Source organism: Dipodomys spectabilis, unplaced genomic scaffold, assembly GCF_019054845.1.
Source record: "Dipodomys spectabilis isolate Male_0828 unplaced genomic scaffold, ASM1905484v1 ptg000512l, whole genome shotgun sequence".
NCBI lineage: Eukaryota > Metazoa > Chordata > Mammalia > Rodentia > Heteromyidae > Dipodomys > Dipodomys spectabilis.
This window is the reverse complement of record NW_024871189.1, coordinates 876968-893995: the sequence shown is the minus strand read 5'-3', so window position 1 is coordinate 893995 and position 17028 is coordinate 876968. Positions and strand designations below refer to the sequence as shown.

At 57.1% G+C, this 17028-nt stretch overlaps 1 protein-coding gene across 2 annotated transcripts in view; it reads right to left on the bottom strand.

Moving 5' to 3' along the window:
* Rptor (regulatory associated protein of MTOR complex 1) overlaps positions 1-17028 on the bottom strand; it is a 313102-nt gene that overhangs the window by 52765 nt on the left and 243309 nt on the right. For both annotated transcript variants that reach the window (XM_042669964.1, XM_042669963.1), the window contains exons 14-19: positions 9722-9796; positions 8434-8499; positions 7435-7626; positions 4971-5111; positions 1049-1166; positions 168-308 (exon numbers count right to left, since the gene is read on the bottom strand). In XM_042669964.1, the coding sequence (XP_042525898.1) occupies positions 168-308; positions 1049-1166; positions 4971-5111; positions 7435-7626; positions 8434-8499; positions 9722-9796 (733 nt within the window). The remainder of the gene's footprint in view (positions 1-167; positions 309-1048; positions 1167-4970; positions 5112-7434; positions 7627-8433; positions 8500-9721; positions 9797-17028) is intronic.

Below are 17028 nucleotides of genomic sequence, written 5' to 3'. Positions count from 1 at the left end.
GTGACCACCTCCCGCTGTCCGGGGCACTGACCTGTCCCTTGCCTCACTCTAGGGCAGAAGGAAGCTTGGGCCACACTCGTGGCAGACAAAGGGACAGGCAGAGGGCGGGGATTGAGATGGAAGTCCCCCAGAGGGTCACCCCAAGTCCTCCCAACCCTGGGTCTCACATTCTTCCGTCAAGCTGAGATTCTGCAAGGATTTGTTCAGGCTCCTGGCTGTGGTGACGGCTCGGATGTTCCCATAGGAGCTCACAGAGCGAAGTCTGGGGGTGCATGGGCTGTCTCGCACTGGGGTCAAGCTCCCACCCTCTAGGATAAAGCAGGGAAGGCAGAGAGTTAGGCTGGGAGGTGTCTGGGAGGGCTGAGTTCACAGAAGGGGAGTGGCTGTGACGGGACCAGACGGGTAGAGCACACAGTGGGCATCGGACATTCAGTGTGGGCCCTGGCCGGACAGAGGAGCAATGAACAGCTGCTCTGTGTGTGACCCACACACAGGATGTACGACCAGGAGCTCGCCGCCGCTGCCATGTCCCAGGGAGGGCCTGGGCCCGGGGCTGCCTGAGGGGAGCAGGGAAGTGCCCGTCACAGAAGGACTGGGCCGCACACCCCCTCCTTTCACTCCCTGCCCACTGCCTTTGTGACGGATCACGAGCCTTCTTCCCTGTGAAGGGGGGAGGGGCCCATGGTGAGGAGATGTGCGTGGAAAAGGACAAATGTGAGGAGAGGCGCTTCCGAACGTGACTCACAGGGACCTGATCACAACATGATGCCATTACTCATCTCGGGAAGATGGCTATGTTCTTTTCTCAAGCCCCTCTCAGAGCAGTTAGCCATGCTTCAACATTCCCACAAATCTGATTTCTAAAAACGGTGAAGGGAAAGAGCAGGGGGGTGGGCATGGCCCTCTTCCTGCCCCCTGCATTCTGCTAAAGTCCTGGGGGAAAAAAAGGGACACGAGGGACATTCCAAAAGCTCAGACGTGGCCCAGCTGACTGGCGGCTGAGGGAGCTGGTGGAGGGGCGTGGCCGGGTGCGCAGGAGCTGCTGTACCTGTGGCCGCCGGGGAAGGCAGGGGGTAGTTCTTTTCCTCTTCCATGAACTGCAGGGCCACAGTGCAGAAGTTGCTCTCGTACTGAACAACGAGGTGGCTCAGAGCCACCACCAGCTCCTGTGGAGGGGGAGAAGGGGCGCTTAGTCTCGCTGTCCCTGGCTGGAAACCACCTGGACAGCAGACCTGCTGATGCCTAAGCTGTCGGCAGGCAGAGGCAGGTCAGAGCAAGCCTCCCACAGGCATCTGGACCCAGAGCAGAGGCCTCCGGGAAGCAGGGTGTGCCTGGGTGGCAGGCAGAGGCTCCTGGAGGGCCTGCCTAGCATGACCTGTGCACCTGCCCTGTGCACCTGCCCTGCAATGACACAATGAAGCCACGGTAAGAATCACACATCTTGGCTTTTCCTTTATGATCTGTTCTGTGGCCTTGGCCAAAATTGCCTATCTCCATTGAACTGGCAGCCTGGAGGCCAGATGGGGCAGGACACACCTGACAAGCCGGCACTGCTCTCCAGCAACTACAAAGCTTCTGCAGCTCTACCAGCCCCCAGCCTCTGAGAGGGGAGGAAGAAGAAAGATCTCCAGCCCCAAAGGCTGCAGGCCAAGGAGCTAGCACGACTTACATCTCCTTCAGCATGCTCTGTGCAATGACGTGCGTGCTCAGAGATCCGACCAGTCCCAGGGAAGCAGAGAAGAATACGGAGGTTTATAAAAAACAAATGCTTTCCACCATGTTATTAAAACCATAGACAACTTTATCTGCGTTTTACTTATTCACTTAAGATAGCCGAGAGAAAGAGTCCTGTGCTTGCTGCGAGAAGCCCCGGCCCTCCAAGCCAGAGGCCTCGGCTGAGGTGCTGTGGCACCCAGGAGCAGGGTCAGCAGGGCTTTGGCCGGGCCACCAGGCTCTCCCTTCTCATCCTGCCAACTCACAGCTGCCTTTCCCAGTGCCGGCTCTGCCCGGCAGGTCTGAGGGCTGCAGCCAGAGTGGGTTGGCGGCATCTCTTCACAGCCAGCGCCCTTCTCCATTGGGGGTGTCCAGCCCGTGGGCCATGGGAGGGCCGGGACACACACACATGCTGTCCACTGTCCACGGCCTGTCTGCCTGCACTGGGAACTTCATATGACCTGCAAATGATGTTATAAATATCTACACAGCCTCTGGCAGAATGTAAGTTCCCCACTACCGGCCTGCTCTGCTCTGCCTTGTGCCAGGAAATCAGATGCTCCCCAGGGAGAGCCTCTGGCGAGCCGGCCGGCCCCTCACACAGTGCCAGACCATGCTCACAAGGCATGCCCTGCGCACACGGGCCGTCACTTCCCGGATGCCCATGCCCAGGCTCTCTCCTCTGTCATGGCCTCTGCCCTGGCTTTGAGTTTGCTGGACCCTCAGCCAGGAGAGGCCCCCGTCCCCAGCTGTGCCCCCCCAGGCTCTGTCACTCAGTCCTCCACCCAACTCTACTCAGTCCCCTCCACACACCCACCCCTCCTGCTCTCTCTTCTGCAATGCATCTCTGGGGAACCGCTTGCTCTCTGAGATGCCTCAGACCCGCTGGGCAGATGCTCTGTCACTGAGCAACACCCACCCCAGCCTTCAGGAGAATTTCCTGAGAAGAGCAGATTTGGGTCACGGACCACCGAGCCTCAAATGAGTATTTTCCTTAATAGTGCCAAATGCACTGAGCTTTGTCTTTCAGACCCGTGGTGATCCAGGGGAGACCGGACTCCGTGCTCCTCCCAGACTACTGCGGCAGGCGGACCACTGCCTTGTGATAAGGCAGAGCCCCACGCAGGGACCAGCTCCCACACCACAGGGACCAGCTCCCACACCAAGTCCTCTCCTCATACGGCTGCCCCCAGGGCCAGGCCACTCTGTGGTCCAGCATGTGCTGCCTCAGGTTCTGTTTTTTTGGCCGGTCATGGGGCTGAACTCTGGGCCTGGGCGCTGTCCCTCAGCTCTTCAGCTCAAGGCTAGCGCTCTACCACTTGAGCCACAGCGCCACTACCGGCTTTTTTTTCTGCTTATCTGGTGCTGAGGAATCGAACCCAGGGCCTCATGCATACGAGGCAAGCGCTCTACCACTGAGCCACCTTCCCAGCCCTGCCTCAGGTTCTTTCTGTGGGCTGAGTGTGGTGGCCCAGAGCGATACCCCTGCTGCTTGGACAGTACAGAGCGGTAAGGATCTCTGTTCAAGGGCAGCACAGGTGGTGAGTGACAGAGACTCCTGTCCAACAAAAAGGGGATGTGGCGGTTCACGCCTGCAATCCCAGCCGTGTGGGAAGCTTGTCCTGTGGTCCCAGATATGAGTGTGACCTGGGCAGAAATGTGCTGCTCGATCAGAAAAATAACTAAAGCCAAAAAGGGCTGGGGGCGTGACTCAAATGGCAGAATGACTGCTCAGCAAAGCAAGTTCAAACCCCAGTACTGCTAAAATCCAAAAGATCTAGTTTGTTGGCGATGGCCAAACATGAGAAACCTGGACAAAGTGTCTGCAGCGCATCAAAGGCCAACAACGTGTGAGCTCCAAACCAAGGTCCCGAGGGAGAGAGGAGCCCACACTGGCCGCCAGCCTGGCCCCGTCGGTGCCGGAAGGTGGCTGTCGGTGCACGTAGACTGTGCCACATGGACAGGCTCAAGTTCAACGGCGGAGGCGGCTCTGAGACGGCGGGCGCTTCCCTGGGAGGCCCAGTGCCCGGGAACGGGTGCGGCAGTGCCCCTGCTCCTCCCTCACGCGTGGGCCGCTGAGCTGCACTGCTGCCAAGCTCCCAGCCCCGGAGCGCGTGCACCGTGGGCCCGGTAAGCAAGAGCGGTGTGGGAGACGCGGCCAGCTCTGTGCTCCGGGCTGCGTCTGGGCCACTCCGTGGAGCCGGGTCTCCCGTCCTCGCTGGGGGCTCCCTGTGCTGGGCGGCTCTTAAAGGGAGAGCAAGCTGCGATGGCAGAGTCAGTGCAAGGAACGGAGGCCTGCATCCTGGAGTCAGTGCTCCCTGCCACCTCTTCACAGATGCCTCCCTGACTCACCAGGACTCTTCCTCCTCTAACTCACTGTCCCTCCTCCAAGCACACCTTGTCAGTGCATTTCCGGGACCTGCAACTGGCTGTCCATTTCCCGTGAGGACACCAGCCCGGCCAGGGAAGATGCACTGCAAGTGGCTGACACGGACCTGACACAAGTCCCACTCCTGACAACAACTGCTGCTGAGACAGATCTGTGAGAACCGAAGTACTTCACGGAAGGCCCGGTCTCGACACAGGGACCTGGGCACTAGGCACCGCGCTGCCAGCCCAGGCTGCTTGGCCTGGCTGCTGGCAGTCTGGCTGTATAGCCGACGGGCGGTCCTGGAGCCCTCAGGACCCTGCCTGTCCCTGGCCTTGGTGCACAGCGCCTGCCCTGTACATCCCCAACCTTGCTGGCCACCCCACTAGCAAGGGGAGAGAGGTAGCACGGGGCGCCGGAGCACTCTGGGCCTCCTGGAGGCGGCTTGTGTTTACAAGTGCCGCCACTGTAATTATTGGTTTGACTCTCAACCAAACTATGTTCTTGGAAGGCGGCCACTGTCAGCCCTGTATTCTGGAGCCCAGGACAAGCAGGTTGCGTGGAACCAGCCTAACACAGGGTGTGAACCGTGGGAGACTATCCACTGCAGTGCTGCATTACACAGACGATGAAGAGCTTTCATACAGACGCAGGTATTTGCCGGCCGGGAGAGGGGCACACGCTGCAGAACCCTGCCATCTGCAGGTGGTCCCCCGCTCTTCCAGCATGAGCTGTGCATGCGTTCAAGGCAGGAAGGAACTTGCCATACACACACACAGAGAATCAGGCATTTGAAGAGACAAGCTGGACTGATGGCGGGGGGGGGGGGGGATGAGAGTGCTGGCCCAGCCCCGGGCCGCGGGGCCGGGTGCGGTGTGGGCCCACATACCTTCCGGACCATGGGGCTCCCGTCGTTGATCAGCTGCGCCAGCATCATGGCCACGTTGTGGTCGATGGTGGTGGAGTGGTCTGTCCTCTCGGCAGAGTTGCCCACGAAGGTGCCAAGGGCAAAGACAGCTGCACAGCGGACCTGCAAGGGAGGGACGGGGGGTCACAGCCACACTCCTGCGTGGGCTTGCCGCCGCCGGCCAGCAAGTTAATCCAATTTAGGGAAGCTCAGCTCAATTCAATTTCACAAGTACTTATTGAACAGAGCTCTGCTGGCACACTGCTGTCGATGGAACAGGGGTGGGAGGCCCAGGGAGCCAAGCCAAGCACCGTGGCCCAGCCAGGAGCGGAGGACCAGGCAGCAGAGGCAGCAAGTGTGCGTCTTCTGGAATCAATAGGCCAGCCAGGCACCATGGACTTGGACATTCATGGCTGAGGGAAGCAGGAATGCTGGGGAGGGGGCTGTGGCCAGGGATGCCCTGTAGAAGCAGCCTAGGCCAGGCCCTGGAGGAGAGGACGTGGCAAGTGAGGAAGGCCCGGGCGCTGGCGGAGCCTCTGGGGGCTGAGGGACAGTGGGGAGTGTGGCACGCACTGCTGTCATCTCCAAGGCCATGGAACCTGTTTCCTTATCTCTAAAGACTTCACAATGGATGCTCCCAGTGCTGGCATACACACGCACACGGTCACGGGGTGGGGTTGAGATGGGAAGGGAATTGAGATGGGAAGGTCTAGTGCCTCTCAGCCCCAAGCCAGGAGCCACTGCTCAGCAGACAGCCCACGGCCCTGACTTCTCCAAACATGCAGCTGCTCTGAGCCTGTGCCCCGCGGTTCTGCTTGGTCCGCATCTGCATTGCGCAGGGGGTGCGGGGCCTAGTGACCGAGAAACCAAGAGTCGGTTGTCACTGAGGAAAAGGTCCAGCAGCACCAAGAACAAGCGGGGTATGCAAGCCAACCATCTTCCTAACAGATTTGGACCAAACACCGTGGGAGGCAAGGGGAAAGTAACCAAGCCAAGAGCGCTCCTGGAGGCCTCGGAGCGGGCCACGACAGCACGGGCAGCGGCCGGGTCAGGGGCTCTGGTGTCCTGTGGTCTCCAGCGAGGCCCTCTGAGACCTGCCCAGAGGGGAGCTCCCCCGGAAGGGCAGTACTGTCTCTAGTCGACGGGGGAGGCGGGATCTGGGCCTGGCGGGGGCACCGGTCCCTGTCACCGAGGAGGACTGGCCTAGCCTGACTGGGCAGACGTCCCATTGTGAACCACCTGCCAACGCACAGCCTGGCTCCTCACGTCCTCAGGTTTCTAAGGAACATTCTGCTTTTTGGGGGAACCCGGGGAGGTAAGCATGACTTGTGGTGCTGTCCAAGGCCATATGGGTGACCCAGACCAGCACCGCAGGGTCCAGAGCCGTTCCCAGAGCCAGCACTGGCGTCCTGGGGACACAGGCACAACGTGCTCAAGGAGCAGCTCCACTCAACCACTTCCTCGGGTGCACCCCCACGGAAGAGGCGCCCAGCCCAGCTCCTGCCCGTGCTGTTCCAGGCAAAAACTGATGACGCTGTCCAGCTGGGCTGAGCCCGCCACGTTTCCAGAGCTTTCTACACAGCGCCTGTGTCACAGCTGCCTTTCCTTCTTCATGCTCCATGTGGCATGTTAGCACCATCCTGGTGTTTGCAGCTCTGGTTTGTGCCCGTGTGTGCCAGACATGGGGAAGCCCGGGGAGGCGGCCTGCGGGTCCTGGCTCCAGCGCTGGGAAGCCCGAGCCCCGCCTAGGGCTGCTGGGCCTCGGGCCAGGAAGAGCTGCGCCTCCTCCGGCCAACCCCTGGTTACCTCAGGGGCGCTAGTAAGGGACCAGGGGACCCCCTCCCCCGCTTCTTCTGCTGGCTGCAAGGCCACTGAGAACAATGTGGTCATCTCTGCGGGCGGGCACAGGCCCGGGAGGACACGGCCAGTGTCCCCCCCCCAGCGTGTCTAGCTGCTCTTCCAACTGCTCTGAGCTCTGCTCCATGCGTTACACCGTGCTAAGAACAGCTCGTGAGTAATGACATCTCCCGGCTCTTTCCTTTCAGACGGGACCCACGGCGACAGTCTGGTCCCCAAGGAGCAGCAGCGACTGGCCGGAAGCGCCGCGGGCCCTGAGCGGTGGGGCTATGGCAGGCCCCAGAGCCGACTCTTAAGATGGCGGGGCGATGCAGGTGCCAGTGGCTGGCACTTAAGGCAGCGGGGGTGACGGCAGGTGCCAGGGGTCCCTCACCCTTCTGCCAGCTGGCAGGTGTGGCAGACAGGGGCAGCCCCCAGCACCTTCTCCAGCCACCCCAGCATGAGGCCTGGGCCCCGGGCCCTCTCCTTTTCTGTAGTACGGAGAGGCCCGGCCCCGGCCCACGGGACGTGGCTGTACTGCTCGCTTCACGCACATGGGACCCTTCCACAGACAGTACCCGCCAGGGAGGGACCTCGCCGGGCAGCTCACCTCGGGGATGGGGTCGGACAGGAGGCTGCAGAGCTTCTCGTGGGCGCTGTCCCGCACCCCACACCACCTCGCGGAGTCAAAGTTCTGCCAGATCCTCCCCAAGCAGATGGCCACCCACTGGCGGAGCAGGGGGTGCGGGTCGCTGAGCTGCTCCAGGCAGATGGCGATCAGGTTCCCCTGTAGGCAGGCCTCCTGTGGGGGGGACGCAGGCAGTGGGACCGTGGTCCAGGCCTAGCGAGTGGCCCGGCCCAGCCGTGTTACAAGATCCTATTTTCCTATACTTAACATCTTGCTGATTAAAATTTACAAGGATGAGCTAAAAGTGGGGCCCACCCCTTGCTGGGTGTACCCCTCTTCTCCTGGTCTGGGGGCTGGGCTCTCTGGTGTACCCTCTTCTCCTGGTCTGGGGGTTGGGCTCTCTGGTGTACCCCTCTTCTCCTGGTCTGGGGGCTGGGCTCTCTGGTGTACCCTCTTCTCCTGGTCTGGGGGTTGGGCTCTCTGGTGTACCCCTCTTCTCCTGGTCTGGGGGCTGGGCTCTCTGGTGTACCCTCTTCTCCTGGTCTGGGGGTTGGGCTCTCTGGTGTACCCCTCTTCTTCTGGTCTGGGGGTGGGGGCTCTCTGGTGTACCCCTCTTCTCCTGTGCTGGGGGCTGGGCTCTCTGGTGTACCCCTCTTCTCCTGGTCTGGGGGCTGGGCTCTCTGGTGTACCCTCTTCTCCTGGGCTGGGCTCCCTGGTACCCCTCTTCTCCTGGTCTGGGGGCTGGGCTCTCTGGTGTACCCTCTTCTCCTGGGCTGGGGGCTGGGCTCCCTGTGTACCCCTCTTCTCCTGGTCTGGGGGCTGGGCTCCCTGGTGGCCCCGCTTCCCGAGGCAGGCAGACCGGCTGCCGACTGCCAAGCAGCCCCTGCGGACGGGGCGGCTGGCCTACGTCCCCCTTCTCCATGCGTGTGCCATGGGTGTACGCCCCTCCTTGCCAGGGCAGGGGCTGGCGGCAACACTCACTTGCCCGGTGGTGTAGCTGTTGACAATCACAGCAAGAATGAAAGCCGTCATGGTCCGATGTTCAGCCTGGAAAACAAGTCACCGTGTTATGCACCTTCCCCACAATGAAGACCTGCCACCCCCCCAAACATGACACTGCCCTCAAAATGCTCATGGTAAGAAGGATACAGACTTAAGTAATGTTCGCCAGCCTTCCAGCTGTCTTTGATGCCACACACAGCAGCATTTTTATAGGCTCAGGAGGCTGAGATCTAAGGATTGTGGTTCCAAACCAGGCCAGGTAAGAAAATCTAAGATTCTTGCCTCCAATGAACCAACGGAAAAAGCAGCAGTAGAGTTGTGGCTCCAAGTGATAGAGAGCTAGCCTTCAGCAAAAAAGCTCAGGGACATTGCCCAGGCCCTGAGTTCAAGCCCCAGGACTGACTGAATTAATTAATTAATGCATGCAGGCTCTGGCAGCTTTGGCTCTAAGGGGACGCTGCTCTCTCAGAATGCAAATTCTCAGGACAGCCTGGGCCTGGTCTAGCTCTTTGTCAGAAGGTGCCGGGGGCATCAAGTCAGTGTGAAGAGCCTGGGCACCCTGCCCTTCCCTCAGTCTTGTGCCACGTAGCCTCGTCTACAGCGGAGGTGGGGCCTATGCGCGTCCACTCAGCTGACCATCCCGCCCCAGACTCCAGCTTAGAACTCTCAGTTCTAACTCTTACTCTGAGACTCCCATCTCCCCTAAAACTACCAACAACACTAGGAGTGGAGCTGTGGCCCAATTGGTAGAGCTGAGGGACAGTGTGCAGGGCCTTAGCTCAAGTCTCAGGATCAGCACCAAAAAGGAACGGGACAGGAAGGAATGAGTCTATAAAGTATGTACGATCTTACTACAGTAATGTTTAACTGTATCGTCAGCAGAGGTGCATTTAAGCACACCGTTACAAGTTACTTTTGATATACCAATCAGGTGGATACTGTTCTGGTGAAATCATAAATACAACATAAAAAGTTCTCCTCCACCACTGAAGAACTTCAGGCAACAAATACTTTAGACTTTCACTGAATCCCTTCCTCCTCCTTTCCTTCCATCCTTCTAGCAATAAGCCGCACTGACGGGTGGTCACGTTCCGGAACCTTCAGAGGCCCGAGGTACCGCTGCAGGGGAAGCAGACCTAACTCAGGAGCAGGAAGGACAGCGCCACGGGCGTGGACCACAGAGCCCGGCTGGCCGGCCTCCGCACAGAGCATGCGGAATCAGAGCCAGAGACCCGGGGCCCGCCGCAGAAGTGAGGCTGATTCTTACTGGCATGTAGGGGTCTGCCAGGACGGAGAGGAAGTACTTGTGACCGTTGTCCTTCACGAGGTCAGCTTGGCATGACTGCAGGGGGACAGGAGAGAGGCCGTGAGCGGGGGGGGGGGGGGGGGGGGGGAGGGGGGGCCCTGGGGGGGGGGGTGGGAGGGGGGGTGGGAAGGGGGACCATGGGGGGGGGCTGGGAGGCCCCAGCATCTCCCCTCACAACTTAGGGCCAGGGCCAGGACCCTACACCCTCTCAGAAGCGGCGCTCTGAAACCCCACCCTGCGCCCTGCCGGCTGGCCAGGGCTGTGCCGCCCTTGCCTTCTGCCCGCCTCCCCCACCAGGACAGACCCATGGTCTGCGCTGCTCAGACTGCTGCCGCTGCTTGAAGAAATAAACCACCAGTGCAGATACATGTTTATGAGTCCTCTATGTCCTGCGGGCATAGTGTAACTGTGCTTCCAGAAGGCTGGTCCCTGACCATACCTGCTCTAGGAGGAAGAAGGTGGGTAGAGTCCTGAAGCAGGGCGGAACGGGGCTGAAGTCCTGTAGGCACCGGTGGTGCCAAACACTCCCAGGAGCAGCACCGAGGGCAAGACTGAGGCCTCGGGGTGGAGGGCAAAGGAGCCTTCCAGGCTTTTCCAGAGGCCCCGGCCTGGCTCTGAGGCTGGTGCCATGTGGGAGCTGCACCCGCACCAGGCTGGCTGACTGGGGACCGTGTGTACAAGAGCCTCTTGAGAGCAATCCGGCCACACCTCGCACACTCACAGGCCGAGGGCCAGGGTCGGGGCCTGAGGCCTACAGAGCTGAGAGGAACGGCAGCATGGCTAAAAACAAAACGCAGGTTCAAGCCCTGGATCCTCCCCACGCCAGCAGAGGCCCCAGCGGAGGTTTAGAAAGGTACAGAGATTAGAGAACTCGGGAAGGGCGGTGGCAGGAACAGCTGTGTGACACGCCAGGATGCGCACACCCCCATCACCATCCACGTGACATTCTGCATATCACAGCGGGAGTGACACGCGCTTTTCACCGGTTCCCAGAAAGCTCTGCTCTAGGGGACAAGCTAGTAAAATGAGGACCGATAGGTGGGTGGCAATGCTCATGCCTATACTCCTGGCCAATCAGGAGGCTGAGATCTAGAAATCACAGTTTAAAACCTTATCCCTAGTCAGCAAAAGCCGGAACTGGAGGTGTGGTTCCGGTGGTAAAGTGTCGCCTGTCATCAAGACCGCTGAGAGAGAGGCTGAGGCCCTGAGTTCAAGTCCTAGTATGAGTGAGCACCAAGAAAAAAAGAAAAGACAAAGATTGAGACTTGGCCAACGGAATTAAACTCAGAATGACGAAAGTTGCATTCTGCTATCATATCCCCTTGGCTCTCCAGAGAGGAAAGCCAGCCCTTCAGGGTGGCGGGAGAAGCCTCCACTGGCCACTGGGCCCAGGGAGCCCACCCTGCCCTGCTCAGGGGAGCTCTGGTGGAGAGCAGGTGTCTCCTCACATGTAAGAATGGATGAGGCGCGTGCGTCTCTGGCCTGGTCTGGGGAAGTGGGAATTCAGAAAGATGGAGGTGGTCTGGCTCTCGTCAGCCAGCACAAGCTCCTGGACTGTGCTGAAGCAACGAAGCCACACCCACTTAGGAAGTTCCTTGCTTCAGATGAGGCAAAAGGCACGGCCTGGTTGGCCCCCAGGTCGGGGAGAAAGCTCAGGCTCCTTCTGCAGTGGCGGCAGCAGTGTTCTGAGAAAGGCACCTCTGTTTTCAAACGAGAAGTTCCACAAGTCAAATCAAAGCCCACGCTTCTGAGGAGGCGCCGTCAACACGTCTCATCAAAGAGTAATAAAGTGACATTAATTCATATCCTACTAATGTGGATCCGAGCTCCTAAGTCAGAGGCTCTGGAAGGATGACTTTAATATGCCGTCAGAGCCGTCTGGTGATTATGAGGTGTATATTAAGAGATCTGTTTTGATAAGGCTGTCACGCCTGGCAGAACCAGCAAGAATAGCCCTTTCTCCTTTCCTGCCCTCCCCTAGTCCACTCTGCAGACGAAGGAGGCTGGGTGCCGCTCCCACTGCCGGAACGCGCCAAGGCCGAGGTGTTCCTCCGAAAGGGACTGAAGGCGAGTGCTTCGCTGAAGCATGGGCCTGGGAGGCAGAGGCCTGGGGCTCCAAGGCCAGGCCGGGCAGCCTCCCCGGGCTCTCCTAGCTGCTGTCGGTGTCACATGAAAGCGGTGGGGGGGGGGGGGGGGACAGGGGAGGGAAGGAGGAGGAGGGGAAGATGGGAGGAGAGAAAAGCAGGGAAATGCCGTTTCTTGGTGGCCTCTCCCTTCCCTCGCTGAAAGTCACCCCGACCTGCCTCCGAGCCAGTGTGTCAGGATTTCAGGGAATTCCAAGCAAGAAAAGGAAGGTGAGGAGGAGAAGCAACGCAAAGGCGAGTGTAGGCACCCTAGGGAGGCAGCAAGTGTGGAACCAACACGGGGCCGGGGCCGGGGCAGGGCCGGCGGTTCCTGGCTTGTGTGGCAGCTCTGAGAGCCCGAGGCAAGCTTCCCTCCCACGAGCACTGTGGATAGCGTGTGTGAGTCCAGACAGGGGTTCCGCAGTGGGGCTGCAGGAGGCCAAGTCTGAGAGAGGCAGGAGCTGTGGTTCCTGACGGGCGAGGGTCCCACGGGCGGCTGTGCGCGCCAGTGGACTGCAGGCAGGCCTTGATGACTGGTTATCATCAGACAAAGTAGTGTGTGGGGGGGATGTGGGGTGCTCATGTACCCAGTACAGTGCTCATGTAGCAGCCGTGTGCTGGGAAACGACCCGAGTGGGCTGGGGTTTGTTTACTGCTCACGAGGGCTCCCTGTCCTGCACTTGGGTGGAGCTTGTGCCGGGCCGGGAGGCAGGAGCCTGGCTTCACCCCTCCTCTGGCCTGAGCACAACTCACTTCCCGCAGGGCCAGAGGGGTGAGGAATCAACCAGAGCACCGCGCACGCGCAGCTCCATGGCCAAAAGGGGTTCACCGCGTCCGTCCGCTGCCTCCAAGCCCTGTGGCTAGCCCCGTGCTGGCTGGGTGTGCCCGTCTGTGGAAATCCTCAGAACAAAGAGGGCCAGGAGGCGCACCTGGCCTCAATGGCAAGGTACTGTGTGTGTGTGCAAGGCACACGCATGCACAGACACTCACATCTTTGGGCACTCCATGTGCCTTTTTGTATGTGCCATAACAGTTGTGGTATCCTCAGGACTCAAAATCGAAATGCTATAGAAAACCATGAATGAAGGCTTCCCTCCGCTTCCCAACTACCTCCTCGGCCTCTTTTCTGTGGCCAGGCCAGTTTCTCATCTATTTCTCTAACCTTCCTTCTTCATGGGCGTGAGTGTGAGTGTACACACTCAGCTAGCCTTTTCTTAAACAAAAGGACCCGGTGTTTCCTTCTCTAGTAAGAGTTGCAACTGACACACAGCAGCTATGTGTTTTTACGGGGTGCAGGGTTAGGATTCAATATCCATCCCTCCAGGAGGCCGCTCGGCTCCTCCCTCTCCCTCTCCCAGGGGCATCAGGTCCTTTCAGTCCAGCCATCTTTTGTAATCACAAATAATACTGCAAACTTCTAAGTTATCTTCTATGCAGACAGGCATGGCTGGCATGCAAATTTCCAGAAGGCAGATGCCAAAGCAAAGAGGAATTAGTAGTTTTGAAACATATACCATGTGGTGCTTTTAGAGCACAATATTTTGTCAAGAGCTTGAACTTCTGCCACTCTGAAAGAGTGAAAAATGAGTTTTCCAGTGTAGCCTTACTGTACATTTACTATTCATAATAGCTTTCCTACGAAAGTCTTCTGGCCGTTCCTCCGAAGGGCATCTGGTTTCCTGGTGCCCACGGCCTCTTCACACACGATAGAGCTTCGGCCACTTCTCTCTGTGACACAGTGTTAAATATTCTCCCCATGTAAGATCTGCACATAGCCAAGGTTATTTTTCAAGGACATCTAGGTTTGAGTTAGTTTATAAGGCCTTCTTTACTCATATAAAGCTTTCTTCACTCAAAGGCTAAATAGAATTTGCCTGGGGTTTCTGCGGCATTTCTTTTGAGGGGGGAGCAGGGGGAGAGTTGATGGGGGCTAGGTAAGTTGCATGCTGGGTAAGCACTCTGCCACTTGAGCCCCATGATTTCAAGCTTCAAGAACCCAGCTCTGGAACCAAGGAAGGGTGGCAGCCAAGAAGCACTGTACGCATAACCTGACTCACGCAACTGCAACCCTTCCATGTAACTACTTAATGACAACAATCAACGTTTTAAAAGCACTTGTTAAAAATTAAACAAGAATGCATGTCTTTAGCGTCAGTTCTTCTTTGGGATATACACATAGCCGTCAGTCCGCTTCTCCCTGTGACACATGCCTGAGGTAGCCACCCGAAAAGAAGAGCAGGTGGTGTGGAGTCATGTTTGGAGGTGTTGCTCCATGGGCAGTTGGCCCCACGCCTTAGGGCCTGTGAGGAGAAGCAGGTGGAAAGCAGACCATTTCCCGCGTTACAGAAGGGAAGCAGAAAGAGGAAGAGGATGAAGGTCCCACTGTGCCTTCTAAGGGCTTCTCACAACGACTTTGGACTGCCCACAGAGCCCTCCTCCAAAGGCTAGTATTAAACTGGGGACCAAGTCTTTAACGTGTGGCCATTGGGGATACTCAAGATTGTCACGGTAGTAGCACCCTATTTGTTCTACCGCCACAAATCCAAGGGTGTGTCATTACCACCCAGTGACAAGGTGCCGTCACGAAGCCTGGTGGGTTTCTGTGACACCCGGGCTGTGTGTCTGCCTGTGGCTGCGGTCAGCTGACATCTGAGGACTGGCCGCCATGGCTGTCTGGCTACTCGGGAAGCTCCTGCCTCTTCTTTAATTCTCCATAGGAGGCTGGAGAGTATGATTATCTAGTACCAGGGGAAAAAAAGCCTGCTGGTAATTTTATTGGGATTATATTAAGGTTATAAATTAACAGAGGGAACGCTGACATATTTATGACAGTGAACTCTTCCGTGAACGAACAGGCTCTGCTCTTTATTTGCTCAAGTTGATTTTTGCGTCTCTCAGGAATGTTTTAAGGTTTTCCTCTTGGCAGCTTTTCATGTCTCTGGTTAAGATTATTTCCAGATTTATGATTCTACTGCGAACAGGGTGCTCTTTCCTGTTTCAGCTTCTAACTGGTTGTTATTTTTGATTTCTGTATATTAATTTTAAGTCTTCTACCTTAGTAAGTTCTTGTTAGTATTTAGTTGATCCTACTGAGCTTCCTAGGGCATATTCACACACCATTTACAGATAGTAATAAGACTTTCATACCTTTCCTTTCTTTCTCCTGCTTAACTGTGTAGTTGCTAATCTTTAAGTGGATGTCTGGGCTTTTCTGATCTTGGTGGAGTGCCATTTCAACCATTAGTAGTATGTTTTCTTCTGGGCTTTGCTGTGTGTACACGAGCAGGCCCCCACGGGGGTCTCTGTTCAATCTGTGGCCACGTGCATTCCCAACACTGACCTTCCTCCAGCCTGCCAGGCCTCAGGTCACTGCATAGCCGTCAACATTTGCCAGCATTATTTCCAAATATTTCCCGGTGTGCAGGCTGCTTACTTCTTGGTATAAACCTTCCAAGTATTATTTTTCCAACTGTGGTAAGACACTTACAACATAAAATCTATCCTCTTAACCCTTTTCTGTGCTCAGTGGGGTGGTATTAAGGTTGTTTGCATTGCCGTGCCCCACAGGAGGCTACATCAATGCTACACTTGCTTCACTGAGAGGATTGAGATAGTTCCCTTTCTTTTAACACTGCTCTTGAAGAGTGCAGACATAACACCCGAATTAAGAGATTTGAGAGAATTCCCAGTAAAATAATCAAACCTGGTAGCTTCTGAGAAAAGGGACAGGTTTTCTTTTTTTGATACTTTTCATCGTTCCTTCTGTGCAAAGGAATCTAAGTATTCTCTTTTAGATTCAGTCTGATAAATCATATTTCTCTAGAATTTAAATGTTCTGTTCAAGCATTTAATGTATTTACATAAAAATATGCAATGGTGCCTTGGATTTGGATTTTTTTTCCCACTGTTATTCTTCTCCTGTCACTTCTAGATTTCCACCTATCCAACCTTGGAAGTAAAAGCCACTGGCCTGCCTTCCTTTCTTCCTTCCTTCCTTCTTTCTTTTCAGCTTGAACTCGGGACCTGGGTGCTGTCCCTGAGCTCTTTTGCTCTAGGCTAGCACTCTACCACTTAGGGACACAGCTTCACTTTTGGTTTTTGAGTGGTTCATTGGAGATAAGAGTCTCAAGGGGACTTTTCTGCCTGGGCTGGCTTCAAACCACAATCCTCAGATCTCAGTCTCCAGAGTAGTAGGATTGCTGGAATGAGCCACCAGCTCCAGGCTAGCCACTGGCATTTCCACCCTCTCTGTTCTCTCTGAAACAGCTTCAACGGAGGTGGCCTTTTGCTGTGCTCAGGCTCAGCGACCCTCTCACAACCCAGGCTGGGGTCGGCCCTGTGCACACCCCACCTTCTAGAAAAACACACTTTACTACTTGCTACTGTCCCAGGAGGCAGCGCTGCCCAGAAACATCCATGACTGAACATGGGGAAATTGCACTGAGGAGAAACACTAACTCCTGCCACGCACGCCCCCCTGCAATGCATCCGATATGAAAAACACGCATCTGTGGGTGAAAAGTGCAAAACCAGGCCTAGTGTCCTCTTCCCCAGCCCTCGGTCGATGACAGACACACGGGGCAGGTGGGACCTGCCCGCGCCATCCCAGCCGCAGGCGCACGAGAACACACCGAACCTCCACAGACTCCAGCGCTCCTGAGGGCTCCGAGGACCCAGCTCTCACCACCTGGGACACGGGCTCAGAGGCTCCCGGCGAGGATGGTTCCAGTTCCCTAACACCCAGGAGACGACCCTTGTCCCGCTTACGGAGTGCACGCTCCCACGTGTGCTGGCGTGGGACGGGGGTCTTTGTAAACACGTGTTCCAGACACTAGCAGTTGCTCAGAGTCTGTGTAGCACTGCCTACAGTTACACAATTAAGCAGACCATCAGTGCCATCAAATGATTTGTGTTCAATGAGGGGAGGGGAGGAAGGGAAGCTTCCCGGAATGGAGGATGCGCCAGGGCGTAGCGGGGGAGATGTGTGGACCGCAAGGGCTCGGGGCCGGAGTGGAAGGCGCTTCCGCTGCTTAGTTCGCTGGAAGATGGAGGGGCAGGAAGGGAGGTCCAACAAACAAGGCGGGAGAAGGAAGGGATCCGAGAAAAAGGCAGGTCTTCACGAGACAGCGGAAGCGCAGGAAGGCA